The following is a 12721-nucleotide window of genomic DNA, read 5'->3' on the forward strand; positions in this document are numbered from 1 at the left end:
TAATTCCATTGCTCTTTTCTGGAGTGGTCTTGGGACAGTGGCGGTCAGAGAGATGGCTAGCTTTTGGCCTTTTGTATGAATATAGGATATTTGTGAGTGAGGTGTTTGTCTAGGAATATCTGCCTTGGCATTTTCATTGCCAAAATAGACCCATTAGCAGAAGTTAATATTGACTCCAAATGCCTCAGGATACTAGGAATCCGTTAATAAAGCTTGTTAAAAGTTACCAGAATGAAAGATGAATAAGGTCTGAGGATCTATTATTTAACCTAATGACTATAGTTGATAACACTGTATTATAATTGAAATTTGCTAAGAGAGGAGAACTTAAATGTTCTCCCCCAAAAGAGGGGATGGGATAAAAATATGTGAAGTGATAGTTTATTAACTTAATGGGAGAAATGTATATGTGAAAGGATATACATTCATTATTCAAATCATCACATTGTACACTTTAAATACCTTACAATTTTGTCAGTTATACCTCAGTAAAGCTGAAAAAATATATATACATTGAACTTATAGTAAGTTAATACTTTAATATTTATGTAATATTCTGCAACTTGCTTTTTTTTTAACAATATGAACATCTTTCTAAAGCATATATATATACACACACACAAAATTTCATGTGTGTGTGTGTGTGTGTGTGTATAATTCTTCCTCATGACTGCCGAGTATTTTACAGAATGCATGAGCCACAACTTATTTAACCATTTGCCCATTAATGAACATTTGATTTGTCTGTTATCTTTTTTTATTATAGAAAATGCTACTCTAAACATCTCTCTACATTTATTTTATAGTCTATAATGTTTTTCTTTCTTTGAGGTAGAAACCTAGACAGATCTGAACATGACCCTAAGTACTTTCAGTTTTTGCTTTAAAATAAAATCTCTGTGTATAAGAGAATCACAGGGCTTTTTTTTTTTTTTTAAAAAAAATGCAAATTCCTGGGCCTCACCACTTCCCATGACTCTGAGATGGAACCCAGTACTTTCCACCCTTGAACAAGCATCATCAGTGATTTTAAGGCAGGTATTCCTGAAACCACACTTTAGGAAATATTGTTAAATACCTTAATTTAGAGGTCAAGTTACATAGCATTTTTGAGTTTCAGTTCTTTGTTTTACCACACTAGAATGTCAAATTAGCCAGGGCTAGTAATTTTTGTCTGTTTAGTTCACTGATATATCAATCAATCGATCAATCTGTAAAATGGAGCTAATATCTGTTACACAGAATTGCTTTAAGGTTTCAGTACATTAATGTATCTAACACTGTTCTGTACAGCAGGCACTCAGTAGATATGAGTTCTCTTCATTCTCTTGAGTGTCCAGTCATAGTACACAAAGTGCCAGCTACAATTCAATGCATGGTCTTATTTAAAATAACAGTATAGGTTTTTGTTTTTTTTTTTTTTAATTTTATTTTATTTTTAAACTTTACATAATTGTATTAGTTTTGCCAAATATCAAAAGGAATCCGCCACAGGTATACATGTGTTCCCCATCCTGAACCCTCCTCCCTCCTCTCTCCCCATTCCATCCCTCTGGGTCGTCCCAGTGCACCAGCCCCAAGCATCCAGTATCGTGCATCGAACCTGGACTGGCAACTCGTTTCATACATGATATTTTACATGTTTCAATGCCATTCTCCCAAATCTTCCCACCCTCTCCGTCTCCCACAGAGTCCATAAGACTGTTCTATACATCAGTGTCTCTTTTGCTGTCTCGTACACAGGGTTATTGTTACCATCTTTCTAAATTCCATATATATGCATTAGTATACTGTATTGGTGTTTTTCTTTCTGTGACTTTTCTTTTTTCCCCCTCTGTTTCTTTCTCTTCTTCTTTTATATAACATCGTATATCTGCAATTCCAAACTCTACTCAAGATTTTTAATTTATGCTTTTTGGTATTTGATATCAATTTTGTACCTGTATTTTCTTTATAATTTTTGCGACATTGTTTTTGTTGGTTTGTTTTCTCTCTCTATTTTTCTTCTTCTTCTTCTTTTTTTTTTTTTTTTAACATTGTATTTTTGAAATTCCAAACTCTACTCTAGATTTTTAATTTTTGCTTTTTGGTATTAGTTATCAATTTTGTACCTGTAGTTTCTTTATAATTTTCGCAACCTTGTTTGTTTTTCTTTGTTCGTTTTTTCTCTCTTTCTTTTCCTTCTTCTTTTCATTAACATCGCATTTTTGAAATTCCAAACTCTACTCCAGATTTTTAATTTTTGCTTTTATGTATTTGTTACCAATTTTGTACCTTTAAGAACCCAATCTTTAGGACCCATTTTTCACTAGGGAACGAGATTACTGGCTTGACTGCTCTGTCTCCCTTTGGACTCGCCGTTTTCTCCACCAGGTCGCCTGTATCTCCTCCCTAACCCCTCTCTACTCTACCCAACTCTGTGAATTTCTGTGTGTTCCAGACGGTGGAGAACACTTAGGGAACTGATTACTGGCTGGATCTGTCTCCCTCCTTTTCATTTCCCCCTTTTATCTTTCTGGCCACCTCTGTCTCCTGCCTCCTTCTTCTCTTCTCTGTATAACTCCGTGAACATCTCTGAGCGGTCCAGTCATGGAGTGCACATAAGGAAGTGACTACTGGCTAGCCCACTCTCTCCACTGTTGATTCCACCTCATCTCATTTGGGTCACCTCTAACTCCCTCCTCCCACTTCTCTTCTCCATGTAACGCTGTGAACCTCTCCGAGTGACCCTCACAGTAGAGAAACTTTTCATCTTTAACGTAGATGTTTTATCAATGGTGCTGTATAGAAGGAGAAGTTTTGAAACTACTGTAAAAATAAGACCGATAACTGGAAGTAGGAGGCTTAAATCCAAACCCTGACTCCAGGGAACTCCTGACTCCAAGGAACATTAATTGACAGGAGCTCATCAAACACCTCCATACCGACACTGAAACCAAGCACCACACAAGGGCCAACAAGTTCCAGGGCAAGACATACCAAGCAAATTCTCCAGCAACAAAGGAACACAGCCCTGAGCTTCAAGATACAGGCTGCCCAAAGTCACCCCAAAACCACAGACATCTCATAACACATTACTGGACATTTCATTACACTCCAGAGAGAAGAAATACAGCTCCATCCACCAGAACATCGACACAAGCTTCCCTAACCAGGAAACCTTGACAAGCCACCTGTACAAACCCACACACAGCGAGGAAATGCCACAATAAAGAGAACTCCACAAACTGCCAGAATACAGAAAGGACACCCCAAACTCAGCAATTTAAACAAGATGAAGAGACAGAGGAATAGCCAGCAGATAAAGGAACAGGATAAATGCCCACCAAACCAAACAAAAGAGGAAGAGATAGGGAATCTACCTGATAAAGAATTCTGAATAATGATAGTGAAATTGATCCAAAATCTTGAAATTAAAATGGAATTACAGATAAATAGCCTGGAGGCAAGGATTGAGAAGATGCAAGAAAGGTTTAACAAGGACTTAGAAGAAATAAAAAAGAGTCAATATATAATGAATAATGCAATAAGTGAAATTAAAAACACTCTGGAGGCAACAAATAGTAGAATAACAGAGGCAGAAGATAGGATTAGTGAATTAGAAGATAGAATGGTAGAAATAAATGAATCAGAGAGGATAAAAGAAAAACGAATTAAAAGAAATGAGGACAATCTCAGAGACCTCCAGGACAATATTAAACGCTACAACATTCGAATCATAGGGGTCCCAGAAGAAGAAGACAAAAAGAAAGACCATGACAAAATACTTGAGGAGATAATAGTTGAAAACTTCCCTAAAATGGGGAAGGAAATAATCACCCAAGTCCAAGAAACCCAGAGAGTCCCAAACAGGATAAACCCAAGGCAAAACACCCCAAGACACATATTAATCAAATTAACAAAGATCAAACACAAAGAACAAATATTAAAAGCAGCAAGGGAAAAACAACAAATAACACACAAGGGAATTCCCATAAGGATAATAGCTGATCTTTCAATAGAAACTCTTCAAGCCAGGAGGGAATGGCAAGACATGCTTAAAGTGATGAAAGAAAATAACCTACAGCCCAGATTATTGTACCCAGCAAGGATCTCATTCAAGTATGAAGGAGAAATCAAAAGCTTTTCAGACAAGCAAAAGCTGAGAGAATTCTGCACCACCAAACCAGCTCTCCAACAAATACTAAAGGATATTCTCTAGACAGGAAACACAAAAACGGTGTATAGATTCGAACCCAAAACAATAAAGTAAATGGCAACAGGATCATACTTATCAGTAATTACCTTAAACATAAATGGTTTGAATGCCCCAACCAAAAGACAAAGACTGGCTGAATGGATACAAAAACAAGACCCCTACATATGTTGTCTACAAGAGACCCACCTCAAAACGGGACACATATAGACTGAAAGTGAAGGGCTGTAAAAAGATTTTCCATGCAAATAGGGACCAAAAGAAAGCAGGAGTAGCAATACTCATATCAGATAAAATAGACTTTAATACAAAGACTGTGAAAAGAGACAAAGATGGTCACTACATAATGATCAAAGGATCAATCCAAGAAGAAGATATAACAATTATAAATATATATGCACCCAACACGGGAGCACCGCAGTATGTAAGACAAATGCTAACAAGTATGAAAGGAGAAATTAACAATAACACAATAATAGTGGGAGACTTTAATACCCCACTCACACCTATGGATAGATCAACTAAACAGAAAATTAACAAGGAAACACAAACTTTAAATGATACAATAGACCAGTTAGACCTAATTGATATCTATAGGACATTTCATCCCAAAACAATGAATTTCACCTTTTTCTCAAGCGCACATGGAACCTTCTCCAGGATAGATCACATCCTGGGCCATAAAGCTAGCCTTGGTAAATTCAAAAAAATAGAAATCATTGCAAGCATCTTTTCTGACCACAATGCAGTAAGATTAGATCTCAATTACAAGAGAAAAACTATTAAAAATTCCAATATATGGAGGCTGAACAACACGCTGCTGAATAGCCAACAAATCACAGAAGAAATCAAAAAAGAAATCAAAATTTGCATAGAAATGAATGAAAATGAAAACACAACAACCCAAAACCTGTGGGACACAGTAAAAGCAGTCCTAAGGGGAAAGTTCATAGCAATACAGGCACACCTCAAGAAACAAGAAAAAAGTCAAATAAATAACCTAACTCTACACCTAAAGCAACTAGAAAAGGAAGAAATGAAGAACCCCAGGGTTAGTAGAAGGAAAGAAATCTTAAAACTTAGAGCAGAAATAAATGCAAAAGAAACAAAAGAGATCATAGCAAAAATCAACAAAACTAAAAGCTGGTTTTTTGAAAGGATAAATAAAATTGACAAACCATTAGCCAGACTCATCAAGAAACAAAGGGAGAAAAATCAAATCAATAAAATTAGAAATGAAAATGGAGAGATCACAACAGACAACACAGAAATACAAAGGATCATAAGAGAGTACTATCAACAATTATATGCCAATAAAATGGACAACGTGGAAGAAATGGACAAATTCTTAGAAAAGTACAACTTTCCAAAACTCAATCAGGAAGAAATAGAAAATCTTAACAGACCCATCACAAGCACGGAAATTGAAACTGTAATCAAAAATCTTCCAGCAAACAAAAGCCCAGGTCCAGACGGTTTCACAGCTGAATTCTACCAAAAATTTAGAGAAGAGCTAACACCTATCCTGCTCAAACTCTTCCAGAAAATTGCAGAGGATGGTAAACTTCCAAACTCATTCTATGAGGCCACCATCACCCTAATACCAAAACCTGACAAAGATGCCACAAAAAAAAGAAAACTACAGGCCAATATCACTGATGAACATAGATGCAAAAATCCTTAACAAAATTCTAGCAATAAGAATCCAACAACACATTAAAAAGATCATACACCATGACCAAGTGGGCTTTATCCCAGGGATGCAAGGATTCTTCAATATCCGCAAATCAATCAATGTAATACACCACATTAACAAATTGAAAAATAAAAACCATATGATCATCTCAATAGACGCAGAGAAAGCCTTTGACAAAATTCAACATCCATTTATGATCAAAACTCTCCAGAAAGCAGGAATAGAAGGAACATACCTCAACATAATAAAAGCTATATATGACAAACCCACAGCAAACATTATCCTCAATGGTGAAAAATTGAAAGCATTTCCTCTAAAGTCAGGAACAAGACAAGGGTGCCCACTCTCACCATTACTATTCAACATAGTTTTGGAAGTTTTGGCCACAGCAATCAGAGCAGAAAAAGAAATAAAAGGAATCCAAATTGGAAAAGAAGAAGTAAAGCTCTCACTGTTTGCAGATGACATGATCCTCTACATAGAAAACCCTAAAGACTCTACCAGAAAATTACTAGAACTAATCAATGACTGTAGTAAAGTTGCAGGATATAAAATCAACACACAGAAATCACTTGCATTCCTATACACTAATAATGAGAAAACAGAAAGAGAAATTAAGAAAACAATTCCATTCACCATTGCAATGGAAAGAATAAAATACTTAGGAATATATCTACCTAAAGAAACTAAAGACCTATATATAGAAAACTATAAAACACTGGTGAAAGAAATCAAAGAGGACACTAACAGATGGAGAAATATACCATGTTCATGGATTGGAAGAATCAATATAGTGAAAATGAGTATACTACCCAAAGCAATCTATAGATTCAATGCAATCCCTATCAAGCTACCAACAGCATTCTTCACAGAGCTAGAACAAATAATTTCACAATTTGTATGGAAAAACAAAAAACCTCGAATAGCCAAAGCGATCTTGAGAAAGAAGAATGGAACTGGAGGAGTCAACCTACCTGACTTCAGGCTCTACTACAAAGCCACAGTTATCAAGACAGTATGGTACTGGCACAAAGACAGAAATATAGATCAATGGAACAAAATAGAAAGCCCAGAGATAAATCCACACACATATGGACACCTTATCTTTGAAAAAGGAGGCAAGAATATACAATGGATTAAAGACAATCTCTTTAACAAGTGGTGCTGGGAACTCTGGTCAACCACTTGTAAAAGGATGAAACTAGAATACTTTCTAACACCATACACAAAAATAAACTCAAAATGGATTAAAGATCTAAACGTAAGACCAGAAACTATAAAACTCCTAGAGGAGAACATAGGCAAAATACTCTCTGACATACATCACAGCAGGATCCTCTATGACCCACCTCCCAGAATATTGGAAATAAAAGCAAAAATAAACAAATGGGACCTAATTAACCTTAAAAGCTTCTGCACATCAAAGGAAACTATTAGCAAGGTGAAAAGACAGCCTTCAGAATGGGAGAAGATAATAGCAAATGAAGCAACTGACAAACAACTAATCTCGCGAATATACAAGCAACTCCTACAGCTCAACTCCAGAAAAATAAATGACCCAATCAAAAAATGGGCCAAAGAACTAAATAGACATTTCTCCAAAGAAGACATACAGATGGCTAACAAACACATGAAAAGATGTTCAACATCACTCATTATCAGAGAAATGCAAATCAAAACCACTATGAGGTACCATTTCACACCAGTCAGAATGGCTGCGATCCAAAAGTCTACAAGTAATAAATGCTGGAGAGGGTGTGGAGAAAAGGGAACCCCCTCTTGCACTGTTGGTAGGAATGCAAACTAGTACAGCCACTATGGAGAACAGTGTGGAGATTCCTTAAAAAACTGGAAATAGAACTGCCTTATGATCCAGCAATCCCACTGCTGGGCATACACACTGAGGAAACCAGAAGGGAAAGAGACACGTGTACCCCAATGTTCATCGCAGCACTGTTTATAATAGCCAGGACATGGAAGCAACCTAGATGTCCATCAGCAGATGAATGGATAAGAAAGCTGTGGTACATATACACAATGGAGTATTACTCAGCCATTAAAAAGAATACATTTGAAACAGTATAGGTTTTAAAAGTCACCAGGATATAAATTAACAGTCACTTATTTTGCATTATAAATCACAGCTGTTGTATCTTCCATCACCTTATTCCCTACATGCTTGACTCTTTTGCACTAATTTATTTCTGGTACCTTAAATGTGCTATGGTATTTTGTAGTCATCTGAAAATAATTTTTCTCAACCTAAAAGGATTATTTACCTTGTCATAGCTGTTGAACGCAAACTAAAACCAATTAAGTGATCCTTCCTGTGTGAACCCCATCAACCATCTCATGATTATTTTTAATAGAGTCCAGAGGAAGTGTTCATGGCAATCCGGAACCCTCTGGAATGGCACTGCAAACAAATGGATCATTTTGTTGGACTCAATTTCAACTCTAACTTTAACTTCGCACTGGTTGGACACCTCTTAAAAGGTAGAGGCCTTGTGTCAAAATATTTTTATGAAATAGTATCAAGAAGCCAGAAGTAACTAAAATAGTTGATATAATTTGGCCCATATGTCTTACGTTAAATGCAAACTGTATGTCTTAGTGAGTTATGTTTTGTTTAGTATGTATTTTAATAGAGCATGATTTCCATATCAAATACCAAATTTCCTTTAGAAAGCAAGGGAGTTGATTGTTACACAGTTTCTAAGTATTGAACTTTCTAATAGCTGTTTTATTAGTTATTGATACTTAAGTATCTTTTTGGTTATCAAAATAAGACAAATTAATAAATGTTATTTGAGTAACTCATATTAGAAATTTGAGATTTGACCAGAGATTGTCTTAACTTGCTACTAATTTACTGTTGTTGAGTCCTGTTATTACATACCATAGGACCTTGCCCTCTGGTCCCCATTCTCCCACCTCCACATTTCTGTATTACTTACAGCAGTGATCTCCAGTTATTCCTCAAAGTCACTCACCTGACTTTACTCCCTACTTCTGACTTCACTGAATGTTAGCTTTGGTTGATTAATCTGGTACAGGCATGGCCCAAAACTGCAGTTAACAGAAATGGCGTATCGAGTGAGTCAGAAGCAAAAGCAGTGTAAAGTATAGCCTGGGATAAGTAGCTAGCATGAATTGCTGGTTTTAGATTTGGCCAAAACTAGAGACTCAAGCTAGAACTTGAATCTGCAGTTTTGTATTAATTTAAATGATTGTTAGGCTTGAGGGATCATAGAGGTTCCCCCAGGTTTTTAACCAGGTACACACACACACACATACACTGGTGTGAATGTATGCATTTTATTTCACCACCTTATGAAATCTTTGCAAAAAAAATATTGACCGTTTTAATCTCTAAAGGGAATAGGGATTGCTCAAAAGATACTATACTTACTGCAGGATACCAAGAGATGAATTGCAACTAGGCTGATAAAGTGCTTGCTTATTCTGTATTTCTAAAGGAATATGAAGTATTTCCAGTGTACAAATCCCCTGTTTTAAACGGAATTGCATTAGTGATTAAAAGCTGTCCAGAAATCAAACTTACCCACTAATCAACCCAATTCTTTGACCTTTGGGAGCATATAGTCCTTGTATCATAAGGTTTTTTCCTTTAACTAGAAAAAAAAATTAAATGATAAAACTGTGTTTTCAAAGCATATCTTAAAACTACAATAATAGGTTTTTTAAAAAAATCCTTGTGCTGTTGTAGGGAATAGAAGATTTGAAACACTTATCATCTTTCCTGATTTTCCTCTCCCTGAGGTACCTTAGTGTTCTAGGGAGCATTATTCTGTTCTGCACATTTTTGGTGCTTAATCCTATATGTAATTAATTAGCTGTTCACATATGTGTATATTTTACCTTCCCCAATGGCTGGTCTCAGAAGGCAGGAGTTCCCCCTTATATATTTCTCTTCTTTGCAGAGTTGCTAGTCACAGAATAAGAATTCAACAAATGCTTACTGAAAGAAAGAATTGACTTCTTGTTTGTTTTTATTTTTTCTAGGATACAGGCATCCTTCACCTGCCATTGTTGCAAGAACAGTCAGAATTTTGCATACACTACTAGCTCTGGTTAATAAACACAGAAATTGTGACAAATTTGAGGTGAATACACAGAGCGTGGCTTACTTGGCAGGTAAAAACACAAAGTAGACAAAATTAATCTTACAGGTGGCGCTAGTGGTAAGAAGAGACAGGGGTTTGGTCCCTGGAGGAGGGCATGGCAACCCACTCCAATATTCTTGTCTGCGAAATACCATGGACAGAGGAGCCTGGTGAGCTATAGTCCATAGGGTCACAAAGAGTAGGACATGACTGAAGTGACTTAGCATGCACATAAATATCTAAGGACCACAAAAAAGGTTCAGACACCTATGGGTTCTTCTGCTGATTGCTTGGCAGAGTAAAGAGTTCACAACTCAGTCCCGTGGTATTGGTTAAAATTTTGAAAGTTTGCCAAAACATTTTTCCTTATAAAAGAATTTGCATTAGTATGTGAAATGGGTTCTCTTGTCATCTTTGGTTCATGACACTATGTAACTCCTGTTGTCTGTTACAAAGTCTAAATGCCTGAGCCTAGCATCTTGACTGGAGAAGGCAATGGCACCCCACTCCAGTACTCTTGCCTGGAAAATCCCATGGATGGAGGAGCCTGGTGGGCTGAAGTCCATAGGGTCGCGAAGAGTTGGACACGACTGAGAGACTTCACTTTTCACTTTCATGCATTGGAGAAGGAAATGGCAACCCACTCCATTGTTCTTGCCTGGAGAATCCCAGGGACGGTGGAGCCTGGTGGGCTGCCGTCTATGGGGTCACACAGAGTTGGACACGACTGAAGCGACTTAGCAGCAGCAGCAGCAGCATCTTGAAGGAGAAGGAAATGGTAACCCACTCCAGTGTTCTTGCCTAGAGAACCCTGTGGACACAGGAGCCTGGGGCTGCTATCCATAGGATCGCACAGTCGGACACGACTGAAGCGACTTAGCATGCATACATGCATTGGAGAAGGAAATGGCAACCCACTCCAGTATTCTTGCCTAGAGAATCCCAGGGACAGAGGAGCCTGATGGGCTGCCATCTGTGGGACTGCACAGAGTCGGACACAACTGAAGCAACTGAGCAGCAGCAGCAGCATCTTGAGCCCTGAAGCAGCCCTCCTGATTCTGTCCTCTTTCTCTAAATGTCACAGGCTCAATTTTTATTTCCTTTCGAAATGGATGGGCTATTTTAAGCTAGTCTGCTTGCCATCTACTAGAAGTGCCTTTATGTCTCTTTAATATTCATTCCTGATGCCATTTGTTTTGCTTAGACTGTCTGCCCCTCCCCTCCTTCCATTATACCATCCTCGCTTGCTATTGCCTAATTTGTGTTTCTCTTCTCAGCAACACTTAGCACTTATATGTAACACAGTTTTTGAACATAGTCTTTTTTTAAATTGGAGTATAGTTGATTTACAGTGTTGTATTAGTTTCTGCTGTACAGCAAAGTGAATCACATACATATATATATATATAGTCACTCTTTTTAAGATTCTTTTCCCATATAGGTCATTACGGGGTATTGAGTATAAACATAGTCATTTGATGGAAAGTGCTGATTCCCAGTTTAGCAGACTTCAGTTTGTAGCAACTTTTTTGAGTCATTTGACCTTGAGCAAATCATTTAACATTTCAAAGTATTTTTCTTTACCTAAGAAATGGACATTATAGTCCTGGCCTGCTGACCTTTTATGTTTGTTGAGGTCAAATATACATTAAAGCGCTAGACTATATAGATACTGTTTAAGTCTCTGTTCAGTGTTTACATGCAGCCTTCCAAAACAGATGGCAAACCCTTTAAGATAAACAAATCTGTCCTAAGGGTTTATATTTATACCCTTAAACTTCATACTCTCCAAGACTCTTTACATGCATGTTTAACAGCTGTTATTCTCTTTAGGAGCTTGTAAGAAGTATATCCTATTTTAAGTCGTATTTATGATTTATTAAATTGTTAAATCTTCCTTCTTGTTTCTTTTAGCTTTACTTACAGTGTCTGAGGAAGTTCGAAGTCGCTGTAGCCTAAAACATAGAAAGTCTCTGCTTCTTACTGATATTTCAATGGAAAATGTTCCTATGGATACATATCCCATTCATCATGGTGACCCTAGCTATAGGTAAGTGGGCTTCTCCTCCCATCATTACATAATTTTCATCAGGTTTTGATTTTCCATGCCAGTGGAGTCAAGTAGCAGAGTAATCCAGAAGGTAATATAGAAGGGAAACTAAAGATAATCAAGGAAGAGTAAATCAAAACTCATTTTATAAATGTACAATATTTTATGTGGGTTAGTAGTAAGAAGGGCTTCCCTGGTGGCTCAGACGGTAAAGCGGCTGCCTGCATTGCGGGAGACCTAGGTTTGATCCCTGGGTCAGAAAGATCCCCTGGAGAAGGAATGGCAACCCACTCCAGTACTCTTGCCTGGAAAATTCCATGGATGGAGGAGTCTGGCGGGCTACAGTCCATGGGTCCGCCAAGAGTCGGACACGACTGAGCAACTTCACTTTCTTTTCTTTCTTTCTTAGTAGTGAGAAAGTTCTTCTTACCTGATTGTGCTAATTAGTTAACATTACTTTGTCTCTTTTTAAGCACAAGTCAGTTGAATGCTGAAGAGATGGTCTTGAAAGTATCAGATTGTAGGAGAAGGCCTAGGAAAACCTAAGGTGAAATATAAGCAACATTATAAGCTTAATGATAGAAAACTGAGGTATACAGATCTGTAAAAAGATATACATGCCAACATATTTATGTGTTTACTCATATCACACT

The 12721-nt window shown here is 37.2% G+C and overlaps 1 protein-coding gene across 14 annotated transcripts in view; it reads left to right on the top strand.

Annotated features, from left to right (window-relative positions):
* Window positions 1-12721, top strand: part of NF1 (neurofibromin 1) — a 265468-nt gene that overhangs the window by 228961 nt on the left and 23786 nt on the right. For all 14 annotated transcript variants that reach the window (XM_044939527.1, XM_044939531.1, XM_025281027.2 and 11 more), the window contains 3 exons: window positions 8261-8387; window positions 9918-10049; window positions 11933-12068. In XM_044939527.1, the coding sequence (XP_044795462.1) occupies window positions 8261-8387; window positions 9918-10049; window positions 11933-12068 (395 nt within the window). The remainder of the gene's footprint in view (window positions 1-8260; window positions 8388-9917; window positions 10050-11932; window positions 12069-12721) is intronic.

The sequence above is a fragment of the Bubalus bubalis genome, chromosome 3 (genome assembly GCF_019923935.1).
Source record: "Bubalus bubalis isolate 160015118507 breed Murrah chromosome 3, NDDB_SH_1, whole genome shotgun sequence".
Lineage (NCBI taxonomy): Eukaryota > Metazoa > Chordata > Mammalia > Artiodactyla > Bovidae > Bubalus > Bubalus bubalis.